The sequence below is a fragment of the Odontomachus brunneus genome, unplaced genomic scaffold, assembly GCF_010583005.1.
Source record: "Odontomachus brunneus isolate Ranch 3 - 2012 unplaced genomic scaffold, Obru_v1 Obru_scaffold_203, whole genome shotgun sequence".
In the NCBI taxonomy this organism is placed as follows: Eukaryota; Metazoa; Arthropoda; class Insecta; order Hymenoptera; family Formicidae; genus Odontomachus; species Odontomachus brunneus.
Genome location: NW_022639653.1, coordinates 100,192 through 115,141, shown reverse-complemented (window position 1 = coordinate 115,141; position 14,950 = coordinate 100,192). Strand labels below are relative to the sequence as shown.

Sequence of the window (14,950 nt, the reverse complement as noted above, 5' to 3'; positions counted from 1 at the left end):
AATCAAAACAGACGCGAAACGCGTAGCGGATCTAGTAAGATTTTGTCTTCCGCGTTTCCGCGCTTCATGTAATGGCACCTTCAGCCTCGATGCACACAGCTCGCCGCGGAGCGTCTATAGGCCGCGATGGGCATGACAAACGCCAAACTTTATAAAGTTGTTACTAACAAACTAAACGCGTTATCGCTAAATGGAAGAGGACTTTTCTGATCCTCTCGCTTAGCTCTACGCCCCTATGGAGTTGGTGTGTTACAATTATCAGACACCCTATACGAGTTATAGCAGCGACGACTGCTATCGTGTAGTTATACTTTAGGTCAAATTGAACAAAAACGTCCTCTACTATTTTCCAAATAATCACGTAGATTTTTAATTATTAATTAAAGAAGATTATTGTACGATTTTGCCTGATAATGCACTAATCTTCTTTAATTAATAATTAAAAATCTATGTGATTATTTGCAAAATGGTAGAGGACTTTTTTGTTATATATATATATATCGATTTATTTGTTTCATTTTTATTTACATATTTGTCTCTGACTGACACAATTTTCACAATGTTCACCTCAACCTGTTCTATGTCCCCACAAAATACCCGGAGGAGAATGTGAAATATCCTGTATATATATATATATATATATATATATATATACAGGATATTTCACATTCTCCTCCGGGTATTTTGTGGGGACATAGAACAGGTTGAGGTGAACATTGTGAAAATTGCGTCAGTCAGAGACAAATATGTAAATAAAAATGAAACAAATAAATCGATATATATATATATATATATATACAGGATATTTCACATTCTCCTCCGGGTATTTTGTGGGGACATAGAACAGGTTGAGGTGAACATTGTGAAAATTGCGTCAGTCAGAGACAAATATGTAAATAAAAATGAAACAAATAAATCGATATATATATATATATATATATACAGGATATTTCACATTCTCCTCCGGGTATTTTGTGGGGACATAGAACAGGTTGAGGTGAACATTGTGAAAATTGCGTCAGTCAGAGACAAATATGTAAATAAAAATGAAACAAATAAATCGATATATATATATATATATATATACAGGATATTTCACATTCTCCTCCGGGTATTTTGTGGGGACATAGAACAGGTTGAGGTGAACATTGTGAAAATTGCGTCAGTCAGAGACAAATATGTAAATAAAAATGAAACAAATAAATCGATATATATATATATATATATATACAGGATATTTCACATTCTCCTCCGGGTATTTTGTGGGGACATAGAACAGGTTGAGGTGAACATTGTGAAAATTGCGTCAGTCAGAGACAAATATGTAAATAAAAATGAAACAAATAAATCGATATATATATATATATATATATACAGGATATTTCACATTCTCCTCCGGGTATTTTGTGGGGACATAGAACAGGTTGAGGTGAACATTGTGAAAATTGCGTCAGTCAGAGACAAATATGTAAATAAAAATGAAACAAATAAATCGATATATATATATATATATATATACAGGATATTTCACATTCTCCTCCGGGTATTTTGTGGGGACATAGAACAGGTTGAGGTGAACATTGTGAAAATTGCGTCAGTCAGAGACAAATATGTAAATAAAAATGAAACAAATAAATCGATATATATATATATATATATATACAGGATATTTCACATTCTCCTCCGGGTATTTTGTGGGGACATAGAACAGGTTGAGGTGAACATTGTGAAAATTGCGTCAGTCAGAGACAAATATGTAAATAAAAATGAAACAAATAAATCGATATATATATATATATATATATACAGGATATTTCACATTCTCCTCCGGGTATTTTGTGGGGACATAGAACAGGTTGAGGTGAACATTGTGAAAATTGCGTCAGTCAGAGACAAATATGTAAATAAAAATGAAACAAATAAATCGATATATATATATATATATATATACAGGATATTTCACATTCTCCTCCGGGTATTTTGTGGGGACATAGAACAGGTTGAGGTGAACATTGTGAAAATTGCGTCAGTCAGAGACAAATATGTAAATAAAAATGAAACAAATAAATCGATATATATATATATATATATATACAGGATATTTCACATTCTCCTCCGGGTATTTTGTGGGGACATAGAACAGGTTGAGGTGAACATTGTGAAAATTGCGTCAGTCAGAGACAAATATGTAAATAAAAATGAAACAAATAAATCGATATATATATATATATATATATACAGGATATTTCACATTCTCCTCCGGGTATTTTGTGGGGACATAGAACAGGTTGAGGTGAACATTGTGAAAATTGCGTCAGTCAGAGACAAATATGTAAATAAAAATGAAACAAATAAATCGATATATATATATATATATATATACAGGATATTTCACATTCTCCTCCGGGTATTTTGTGGGGACATAGAACAGGTTGAGGTGAACATTGTGAAAATTGCGTCAGTCAGAGACAAATATGTAAATAAAAATGAAACAAATAAATCGATATATATATATATATATATATACAGGATATTTCACATTCTCCTCCGGGTATTTTGTGGGGACATAGAACAGGTTGAGGTGAACATTGTGAAAATTGCGTCAGTCAGAGACAAATATGTAAATAAAAATGAAACAAATAAATCGATATATATATATATATATATATACAGGATATTTCACATTCTCCTCCGGGTATTTTGTGGGGACATAGAACAGGTTGAGGTGAACATTGTGAAAATTGCGTCAGTCAGAGACAAATATGTAAATAAAAATGAAACAAATAAATCGATATATATATATATATATATATACAGGATATTTCACATTCTCCTCCGGGTATTTTGTGGGGACATAGAACAGGTTGAGGTGAACATTGTGAAAATTGCGTCAGTCAGAGACAAATATGTAAATAAAAATGAAACAAATAAATCGATATATATATATATATATATATACAGGATATTTCACATTCTCCTCCGGGTATTTTGTGGGGACATAGAACAGGTTGAGGTGAACATTGTGAAAATTGCGTCAGTCAGAGACAAATATGTAAATAAAAATGAAACAAATAAATCGATATATATATATATATATATATACAGGATATTTCACATTCTCCTCCGGGTATTTTGTGGGGACATAGAACAGGTTGAGGTGAACATTGTGAAAATTGCGTCAGTCAGAGACAAATATGTAAATAAAAATGAAACAAATAAATCGATATATATATATATATATATATACAGGATATTTCACATTCTCCTCCGGGTATTTTGTGGGGACATAGAACAGGTTGAGGTGAACATTGTGAAAATTGCGTCAGTCAGAGACAAATATGTAAATAAAAATGAAACAAATAAATCGATATATATATATATATATATATACAGGATATTTCACATTCTCCTCCGGGTATTTTGTGGGGACATAGAACAGGTTGAGGTGAACATTGTGAAAATTGCGTCAGTCAGAGACAAATATGTAAATAAAAATGAAACAAATAAATCGATATATATATATATATATATATACAGGATATTTCACATTCTCCTCCGGGTATTTTGTGGGGACATAGAACAGGTTGAGGTGAACATTGTGAAAATTGCGTCAGTCAGAGACAAATATGTAAATAAAAATGAAACAAATAAATCGATATATATATATATATATATATACAGGATATTTCACATTCTCCTCCGGGTATTTTGTGGGGACATAGAACAGGTTGAGGTGAACATTGTGAAAATTGCGTCAGTCAGAGACAAATATGTAAATAAAAATGAAACAAATAAATCGATATATATATATATATATATATACAGGATATTTCACATTCTCCTCCGGGTATTTTGTGGGGACATAGAACAGGTTGAGGTGAACATTGTGAAAATTGCGTCAGTCAGAGACAAATATGTAAATAAAAATGAAACAAATAAATCGATATATATATATATATATATATACAGGATATTTCACATTCTCCTCCGGGTATTTTGTGGGGACATAGAACAGGTTGAGGTGAACATTGTGAAAATTGCGTCAGTCAGAGACAAATATGTAAATAAAAATGAAACAAATAAATCGATATATATATATATATATATATACAGGATATTTCACATTCTCCTCCGGGTATTTTGTGGGGACATAGAACAGGTTGAGGTGAACATTGTGAAAATTGCGTCAGTCAGAGACAAATATGTAAATAAAAATGAAACAAATAAATCGATATATATATATATATATATATACAGGATATTTCACATTCTCCTCCGGGTATTTTGTGGGGACATAGAACAGGTTGAGGTGAACATTGTGAAAATTGCGTCAGTCAGAGACAAATATGTAAATAAAAATGAAACAAATAAATCGATATATATATATATATATATATATCGATTTATTTGTTTCATTTTTATTTACATATTTGTCTCTGACTGACACAATTTTCAAAGTACACTGAAAGAAAACATACGTAAAAATAGCAAATATTTATTCAGTGTGTACCAATAACATATTTACTTACACTAATATAAAATATTTTCTTCAAATAAAAAAAAAAATATATATATATACTTTTTTTTGTCAGAGACAAATATGTAAATAAAAATGAAACAAATAAATCGAACAAGCGAGAAGAGCATTCTGCTTTCCACGTTCCAACTAAAAATAAATCTTTACATTATGATCACGAAATGGTGACTAATGGGGATGCAATATTCCGAAAATCAGACAGTCGGCGTAAATGCACACTATACGCGCGGTTAATCGATAATGGTGAATTTTGCAATACGACCTACCGGAAGCAGGCCAGTAACGGGCGCTTTTTCAGCGGCCTCTTTCATTTGGTTAAAATAGAAATCCTGCGATCGCGTTATTTCGCACTCGGTCGGTCGAATATCGATCACTTCATGATGACGCATCCTAGCTTCCATCGATACCGTTTCCAGTGCATCCTGCACCTCCTTCGCGAATACCTTGAAAGATCAAATGCGTATCATATATCAACATGAGATGCATGCATAAAAGACATGACAGAAGAAGATTCTATTGCTCTAAAATTACGTATCAATTATACGATTATGTTCAGCGAATGCGTGCAATTTGGTACGCATTTAAAGTGTAAGGCACGAAAGTCCGAATTCGCGCGCGATTGCGTTACTTTGTCGAGCTTGAAGCGATGCAACGCCCGATATCCCGCATTATCCGAAACAGTTTTGATAACGTCCGGCACAGAGGATGATTCCTTTGTCGCATCACTTCCGTCCAGAGAGATATCACGATAGTCTGACACGCTGACCATTACTTCGGCTGTGTTGATCAAAGTGCAATCTGTAAGGCAGGGAAACTTTCATTGTTTTTCGCCAGTCAACTCGCCGCGGCTATGTTCACGCGTGTAAAATCATTGTAAATACAAATGTTAAGTATATCCCGTTACTTCGATTTTAAAACAGGACAGATCCCCCGATAAATGTCACCGTTGATTCTTCCTTAATGTCGAGGTTCTCGGTTGATGGGCGATTAGAGGGAACGAGCACTTTGCTAATTAAGCTCCGGCGAGACAACGGTGACCGACGAAATCGTATTCCTCGGGCGATCTCAGACTTCAACAGAATTCTAATTTCAGATTTGATTATAAGAGTATACACAATGCTAGGAGCTGGAACAGCGCGATAAGTGACCCCTCGAAGTTCGCTCCGTCGAGAAAAAACTGTCTTCAAATATAAGCTGGGGGAGGATTCTGATTAAAAGAGCATCCAAAAGCTTCGCTATAATTTTTCTCTCTCGCGTGTGTCGGGACACGTGTTGTGCGCATAGAATGTAACGTTATCGGATTTCTCTCGCAGAGTTTTTTTAAACAAGCAGAGAGAGAAAAAAAGAGACAGAGAGAGAGAGAGAGAGACAAAGAGGTAGGAAGCGAGCGTGCCGATGAAACGGCTCGACGTAGTCGAGTTAACATAAGTATTCCCAAGTGAATTAATAATTAATACGTTTTCAGGATGTCGCGGGATAACGCTCAAAGAGAATAATAGCCAGACTTACAGCAGTATTCGTAATTAGCTCGCTGCATTCTTCCCAACTGACAAGGTGCGCGCTTGGCCTCTTCTGTAATTTTTCGCCGTAATTTCGCTCGCGTGTACGTTCACGTAATTCCCGAGCTTTTCTCTCTTTTTCTCTCAGTTTCTCTTTTCCTCGGAAGAGTAATCGTTAAGAGATACTTAGATAAATGCCGGCTGAACCGCAACAGAAGCAGAAACGTTACGTCTCGCATTCTCAGGCAAACGGAGCGAATGCATGCGCGCGCGATCGATCGGACTCGCGCAAGATAACTAATCGCGCAGAACGAAAACGGGCGCGAACCTTCGGAGAGAGTTGACAAGAGCCAACTTGTCCCTGCGTCTACTGTTTCATCGCGTCACCCCGACCTTCACCTCTACCATTCAACTTCGAGCACCCGACGATCAACGCGATCAACATCGATGAGCGCGACGGAGAGATCGCGGAAACGCGAAATCCTGAGAGAGAACTGCGAGGTCGGGGAGATTTACATGTTTTACACGCGTGGATTCCGCGCAGGAAACGCAGACATACGTGTACGCCAGAGAAAGAGAGGGAGAGAGAGAGGGGGGGAGAGAGAGAGGGAGAGCGAGAGAGAGAGAGTGCGAGGGTGAGGGCGTCGGTTCAGGGGTGGGTTTCTGCTACCGCCACCATCCGCCAACGGTAGCGTGACGGAGTATAAAGTGGTCGCGTGCTCCAAGCTCGGTCACTCTGTCGTGGAGACATCAAGGAGACGCTCCTCTTCAGCAACGAGCGACGAGGAAACCTTGAACAGAGAGAACTCGTGAACACTTGTACTACCAGTCGACACTACCGACCACATCGCTACCACTTTCTCCTCCAACTTACCCTTCCTGAGGGCACGACAGCCGGTATCAGCGGGCCATACGAGGTACGAATTCTCATGTTCCCGAATTCCTGCGCGTCAACGTCTACGTTCGCGAGAGTCACGACATATAATATAGCGTTCCCTCCTCGTGTTTAACAGACAGGCAGACAGACAGACAGACGAACGGACAGACAGAGACGGAGACAAATTGGATCTTCTCTCGTCCGCAATGAAGTTGTCGCACGTAATACGTGAGCGTCTAGATGCGAGGAGAGAGCTCGCGCGAAGGGAAGCGATTAAAACGCAGCGATTGCAACGCGACTCTTTGCTATACGCTTAGGAAGGGGAAAAATCGTGCGGACGATCGTAAATAACTTTTAGCTGCTCTCGTAAAATTAAATATTAAAATTCGTTGAATTGAAAGGTGCCGCGATCGCTTCTCGCCGCAGGCTACAAGTTAGCGCGCGCCGCGCCAGTAGAAGAAAACGTGTGCGGTCAGACATCGCCTCTGCCACTAAGTTTGGTACACGCGATTAAAAGACGTCGATTCTAATTCGCAATGTAACGTACGAGTCTTGTAATAAAGATAAATTGTTGTACGAGACATTTCTCTCTTCTTTGACTTCATAAGCGCGATTATGTCTATTCGTGAAGACCCGCAAGATCAGTGAGTCGCTCTATAGAACTCGGAGGCTTTCAGATTCATAAAGTCGCACGAGTCGACGAAATTACATAAATTAATAACTGGCTATTATAATGAAAACTGCCCAGTTTTCGTGGATTATTTTTATGATAATTTCTGCTTTATAAACCCGTTAACGATGTAAGCTTTTTAAGCACAAAAGATTATATTAGGACCTTAACTTAGTTTCCGCCCGCAAATGTTAGATGGCAATGCAAACAGTTCTAGTAGTCATTACTAACGAAACAGGTAGTTTGTGATTAATTTCGACATTTCTCGATAACATTCAGTCAGCATACACAATTATTTTCCTAAACAACAATTTCTTTTGCTTTGTGAAAAATGGAACGCGATAAAGTGTTTTTTCGACATGTGCTTTTGCACTATTTTGATTTGAAAAAAAGTGTAGCAGAAGTTCATCGATTACTTGAAGAAGGTTATGGTGATCGAGCTCCATCACATACAACATGTAAAGAGTGGTATAGACGATTCAAAAGTAATGATTTTGATGTCAATGACAAACCACGCTCAGGACAGCCAAAAAAATTCCAAGACGATGAATTGCTAGCATTATTGCATGAAAACTCGGCTCGAACGTTACAAGAACTTGGAAACGAGCTAGGAGTTACTGAAGCAGCTGTTTCCAAACGTTTACACGCCATGGGAAAGATCCAAAAGGAAGGAAGATGGGTACCACATGAATTGTCTGAAAGTGCCATTCACAACCGTTTCAATATCACGGTTTCGTTGCTTGCCAGGCAAAAAAAGAAGAGTTTTCTGTGGCGTATTGTGACTGGCGATGAAAAGTGGATCTACTACGACAATCCCAAACGCAAAAAATCATGGGTAGACCCAGGACAACCATCAACATCGCAGCCAAAACGGAACATCCACGGTCATAAGGTAATGCTTTGCATTTGGTGGGATCAGCAAGGAGTGCTGTACTACGAACTGCTGAAACCAAACGAAACTGTTACTGCCGATGTCTACAAATGTCAATTGAACAAATTGAATGATGAGCTGTTGCGAAAAAGACCAGCAATAGCGAGTAACAGGCGCAAAGTTATTCTCTTACACGATAACGCTCGGCCACACACTGGAAAAACCGTCAAAGAAACACTGACGCAGCTCGAATGGGAAACTCTTCCTCACCCAGCGTACTCACCAGACATAGCGCCTTCTGATTACCACTTGTTCAGATCGATGCAGCACGGCTTGAGTGGTACACGCTTCCGAAATGTTGAAGAAGTGCGAGAATGGGTGGACGAATGGATTGCTTCGAAACAAACATCGTTTTATCGAGATGGTATCGCCCAGTTGCCAGAAAGATGGCAAAAAGTTGTAGAAAGTGATGGAAAATACTTTCATTGAAATAATTTAAATACATTTTTTACAATAAATGCTTTTTCTCAGTATTTTTTGGGCGGAAACTAAGTTAAGGTCCTAATAGAAATTCTCTTTCTGAAAAAATGCTACCGATGAGACTACGTGTTTACTAATAATAATTTTTCGTGTAATGTCACTTTTGATTGTATCTGCACGACATAATATTTATACGACATAACATTACCGATTAGAAGGATAAGCGCATCCCTCTGCTGACATCTTGCTCGCGCGGCGAACATTGATAAACGTCGCGTGATTGAAGGATGCAAAGCGCAAGTTTCGTGACCAATACACCATTCGTGCCTGTCCATGAATACAAAAATTTCTTTTCTTTTCTATCTCACAAAGCTAACAAATGCGGCGTTTATACGCAAACATTCCGACATTCCTTCGCGTTGATAACGTTCACGTATTAATTCGTCTCGGGGGTTTTCTCGCGCGAGATCTCGATCTATCTTATCCCTCTCCGCGGGCCGAGCTCTCTGGCGCATTATCTTCCGCCAATTATCATATTTTTCGCGGTATCAGTATGAACATGAGCATTAGTATCCATAACAACGAGCATACAAGCCGCGCACCCGCTGGGTCTCGATGCGCGCTCGAATTATCACGATGACCTTTCTAATTAATGAATTAAATTCGCGCGAGCGGTAGCCGCGGGCTTTGTGATTCAAATTCCTTCGCTCGCGCGTCGGCCGCAACAATTATCTGATCACACGGTCGCCAATAATGCATCGATTGTCCCTCCAATTAGCGGATTGTGTAACCAACCGCGGACGAGCTTCGCGCGCGCGGGCTTCGTTTTTCATTTAACCGACCCTTTTGTATTTATATCCACCGCCGACCCGGCCTGGCCTGCTCGCCCCCCTCGGCATACGGCACAACCCGCCCCTTTCGCCGATATGCCTCGTCTGTAACGGCACGGAAGAGCCTCGACAGCGCTGCGCGTCTCTCGCGTCCGTTAACGTGGAGTCGTTACCTCGCCGTCAGCAGAACGCTCAGAATCCGCTTGCTCGGCGATTCGTGCGCGTCCCCTCGCGTTTTATGTCGCTTCGCCGCATTTTATTTACACCGCACGCGGCGAAACGCGACAAATCGCTCATCTATCTAACGATAACGAGTGACGACAACTGGCGTTTACAAGGGAAGCTCTTACGATCGACGAGCAAAGTTATCCCCGGGAAAATCAATTCTTGACTCGTTCGCCTCCAAGTTCACATTCGGGATCTTTCACTCGATCGTTCTCACGCTCATTTCCCAGGTGCGACAAGATGCCGTCGGTACGAAGCGCAATTGCACTAGCATTGGTGTTGTCCCTCTTTGCGGAGTGGTCGCAAGCAATGCCGGCTATGGACAAAGATAAAGACAGGCTCCTGAACGCTGTGGACGTGAGTATTAAAGGAGAAACCCACGTGTGGCTCTCGTCACTCTAATAAATTATTATTATAGTCTATCAGATTATTACTAACCAGCAAACACAAATTACATCATTGACATAACATCAATGTTATAATTTCTCATTCAACATTGCAACTATTACGTAACACTCTTATACTGTAATTATAATTACAAGATTGACAAACCGAAATAATAGAAAGCTCCTTGAATAGATTAACTAATAGTGAGATATTACGCTACATAAGGAGCAAGCACGGATGTCTTACTGCTATTAAATACTAATATTACTTTTTAATATTAATATGATTGTGGGAGGATAAAATTGTCCAATATGTTAGCACATCCGTGCTTGCTCCTTATGTGCCGTAATATCTCACTATTACAACATTGATTATGTTATTGATAGTTGGTGATTGTTATTGATTATGTTATTGTTATATTATTGATAGTTGGTGTTTACTATGTGAATATGGTATAATCTAATAGATTATTATTATATAATATAATATTATATAACTAATATAATATTATAGCTTTGGAGAGACGCTATTTAGCACTATAACATAACATCAATGTTATAATTTTTCATTCAACATTGCAACTATTACGTAACACTCGCGTTATACTGTAATTATAATTACAAGATTGACAAACCGAAATAACAGAAAGCTCCTTGAATAGATTAACTAATAATGAGATATTACGCTACATAAGGAGCAAGCACGGATGTCTTACTGCTATTAAATACTAATATTACTTTTTAATATTAATATGATTGTGGGAGGATAAAATTGTCCAGTATGTTAGCAAATCCGTGCTTGCTCCTTATGTGCCGTAATATCTCACTATTACAACATTGATTATGTTATTGATAGTTGGTGATTGTTATTGATTATGTTATTCTTATGTTATTGATAGTTGGTGTTTACTATGTGGATATGGTATAATCTAATAGATTATTATTATATAATATAATATTATATAACTAATATAATATTATAGCTTTGGGGAGACGCTATTTAGCACTATAACATAACATCAATGTTATAATTTCTCATTCAACATTGCAACTGTTACGTAACACTCGCGTTATACTGTAATTATAATTACAACATTGACGTTATGTTATTGATAGTTGGTGTTTACTATGTGGATGTGGTATAATCTAATAAATTATTATTATATAATATTATATTATATAACATTATATTATATTATATAATATTATATTATATTATATTATATTATATAATATTATATAACTAATATAATATTATAGCTTCGGGGAGACGCTATTTAGCACTATGAGCGTCCTTCTTCAACTGTCAGTAACAAACAAGGACAGAGTACGCTCATAAAACTAAATAGCGTTTCCCCGAACGCACCCTATATAATATATCTAATAGATTATAATATTGATATCATTATCTGTATTATTTCTCGGTCGCACCATGTCTTCCTTATCTTTATTTCTATTATACAACATAACATGCACCAAGTTGTTCCATGCAGAAGCCTTCGAAAAATCAACAAGTATCGCGCCGAGGAGGACGCACCCTCGGGGTTTTCGAGAGAACGTGTAGCAATTTTATTTTTAATGTCAACGGGTCAGTCTATTCGAGATCCGGAAAATCAACGAGGAACAATCCGCGGCATTCGGTTACATGAGACCGCGTGGTACTTTTGTTCCGACATCACGGTTGCGCGTCCCTACGCGAGAGCCTCGGGAGAGAAAAGTCGAGACAACAAAGGAAACTCCGAAGTTTCCAGATTCATCGCGACACCGCAAATTTGCAAGGCTGCAAGTGACATTTAAAGTCTCCACGAACGCGCGCTCGAGAGAAGGAGAGATCCTCTTTGGGATTGCTTTTCTTTAGCGCAATTATATTTTTCAATTTGTGCAATCGAGACCCGGAAGATCAACATTGTGAAGGGAGCGAGCTCTGGCTGTCGCGTTTTCGCGACACGTTCGTCCGAAATGTTTTGAGATCGTTCGTGGAATCGTCTCGGCGAATCGTCATTAGGAAAATCCGTTCAAGAGACAACGTTCTCAAGAGAACTGTTCCACGCACGAACGGCTTCACATCCACGAAACAACATAAAATAGAATTGAAGAAAGCGCACCGTATGTCTGCTCTCTTTTCTTTCGAGGGATCTTCGTTCGGTTGGACTGGCGAATAAAATGGACGCGGCGGGGTTCCGTGACAGCTGTCAAATCGCGTTGTACAAGTCGTCGCTGTCGTCTCCGTTTTCCATATCGCTGTCTTTGTAATCGAATGGCAAAGCGGGATGAGTGCGATCGATTCCGGGCCAAGATGTCTTCGTGAAAGTGACGCGAAGGCTTGTCGATTACGAAATCCGCCAGACGGAGACGAGCGGCCGGCATCCTTAAAAATGTGCCTCGCGTGAACGTTGCGTAAGAACGGTAGCTGGGTATCGAAGTTTGTCATACAACCTGAGTCGACATTTCAGCCCTACTTTCGACCGGAACTTTCTAACATCAGTATATTCTGAGGGATCAGTGTGTGTTTAATACACACTGGAAACTAAAGACCTATTTAGCGCCTCTACAAGGCGGGAAATGGCGCAAAATGTCACTTGTGGATTCTAAAGAGGATCTCTCGGCAAAGTTGGCAGATTAAACAGAATCGAAAAAGGTCGATATTGGCTCCGAAGTACTAAACACCAACTAACATTAATCAATGTTATAATTTCCCACTCAAGAAATACAACTGTTACATAACACTCATTTATATTGTTGAGTGGGGAATTATACATTACATTGCTGACAATGAATGAGAAATTATAATATTGGTATTATGTCAGAATAAGATGGCCATACTTTTTTAAAATGCAAAAATGATACGTTTCTTATTGTTATTTCTTAATAGCGTTTGACATTTATTACTTCACTGAAACTTACAATACATAATCCCATCAGAGTTAAAAGGAAAATACTTCAGTGAAATTGTCTATTACAAAAATATCAAAACATGAGCATTACCATCTTACCTAAATGCTTAAGACAAGATGGCCATAAGAAATAAATGACCCATACATATTTTATGTTCAAGATTCTGTACCTATTATTTTATAAAATAATGAAAAAAACAATTTGACATATTTATTTTAGTATAGGATATTTAATACATATTATTTGTGAAAAATATAATATACACCTCTATTACAAGAATAGATTACTCAAAATAGAAATCTCTATTACAAAACTTAAATTCTAAATCCAATTTTTGATCAAAAAATTGCACATAAAATTTAATTACTGTAATATTAAAAGTAATTTTTGAAATGTAACGACTTTCGTTTTATAAATGTTAGAATAATAGTGGATCATCTTACGTAAAATGTGAGTGAAAAACGGTTATAATAGTACTTATAAACAAATAGTGAAAACGAAAATAAAAATTCATGTTATATTACAATTTACATAGCTACTTTATGTATCTAACGTTGGTTGCGTTCTATAGCTTAACTGTAATTTATTCGACGTTACAGCAAGTTTTAGTGGATACATGATAATTTTGATTTACATGATAACAAGTAGTCAAAAATAAAAATATAGTATAATATTCATAATCTTGCTATTTCGAAAAATGTACGCACATATACTACGATAAATATCAATTATCTTTGTGATTGATTACATAAACGCAATGTTTTGCAATTATTAGAGAAATTACAGCCTATGGCCATCTTTCCGGTATGGCCATAATACCAGAGTTTATTTTACTGATAATTGGTGTTTATATATTAGGTAGGAATTAAATGGGGTATTAATCAAAGTCAAAAGTAAGATCAAAACTTTGACTCGGGAAGAGAGAGAGGAAGAGGAAAAGGAGGAAAATGCGGAGAATCATCCCTTCTCTCTTTCATAAGAACAAAACTGCGTCTTCACTTCGCGTCTACCGCGCTCGTCATCTGGTTCCCCTTCGCGCAGTTATTGCGTAATTTGTTTCCTTTCGCTCCCATTTTCTGCGAAATTGCAATGTTTACGTTCAATTTATGCATTCCGCTGTAAACTTTCATATTCGATAAAAATACACACTCTGCAATTGCGGCGCGAGGAGGGAGTCGCGTTAAAATTTCGCGTTTATCACCAGCTGCACGTAGCCGAATTAAGGTCGATTCGCGCACGTGAGTGATATATATGAAAATTCGGTGAAATAGTGCGTCGGTGGAACGAAGTATCGTTTTTCGTAAGTAACAATAATAAATGGACGCGCACTTGAACGCGTCGAATCGGTCAGCATCGCCGCCGCCGCCGCCGCCGCCGTGGTCGACGTTCAAGGCGAATCACCGAACCGATACGTCGCGGATACACAGCGAGAACTAGTGCTCACGCGTGCGTGACCTTTATTCGACAAATTGCGCGTTGTTTTTATCGCGCAACATTGTTATCGAATTGATTCTCGAAAGGATATTGCGCCACTCGCGCACCGACTCGCGGTTTGCGTCGTGCGTCGGCCGTCTCGCTCTAGTTCCGTTTGCGAAACAGGACAGCGGTATAAAGGGAGCTTTATGAAAATGTTGATGCTCTCTCCTGAGCTTTCCATCTGCGACGCGAAACAAACGTTCG

At 38.2% G+C, this 14,950-nt stretch overlaps 2 protein-coding genes across 2 annotated transcripts in view; one reads left to right on the top strand and one right to left on the bottom strand.

Annotated features, from left to right (window-relative positions):
* LOC116852144 (dynein heavy chain 12, axonemal) overlaps positions 1-5,577 on the bottom strand; it is a 38,283-nt gene extending 32,706 nt beyond the window's left edge. The window contains exons 1-3 of the mRNA XM_032832197.1: positions 5,442-5,577; positions 5,166-5,335; positions 4,804-4,980 (exon numbers count right to left, since the gene is read on the bottom strand). Coding sequence (XP_032688088.1) covers positions 4,804-4,980; positions 5,166-5,306 — 318 coding nt within the window. The 5' untranslated portion in view covers positions 5,307-5,335; positions 5,442-5,577. The remainder of the gene's footprint in view (positions 1-4,803; positions 4,981-5,165; positions 5,336-5,441) is intronic.
* A 1,182-nt stretch (positions 5,578-6,759) lies between these two features.
* The window catches only part of LOC116852153 (allatostatin C), a 10,746-nt gene continuing 2,555 nt past the window's right edge, over positions 6,760-14,950 (top strand). The window contains exons 1-2 of the mRNA XM_032832214.1: positions 6,760-6,953; positions 10,220-10,346. Coding sequence (XP_032688105.1) covers positions 10,230-10,346 — 117 coding nt within the window. The 5' untranslated portion in view covers positions 6,760-6,953; positions 10,220-10,229. The remainder of the gene's footprint in view (positions 6,954-10,219; positions 10,347-14,950) is intronic.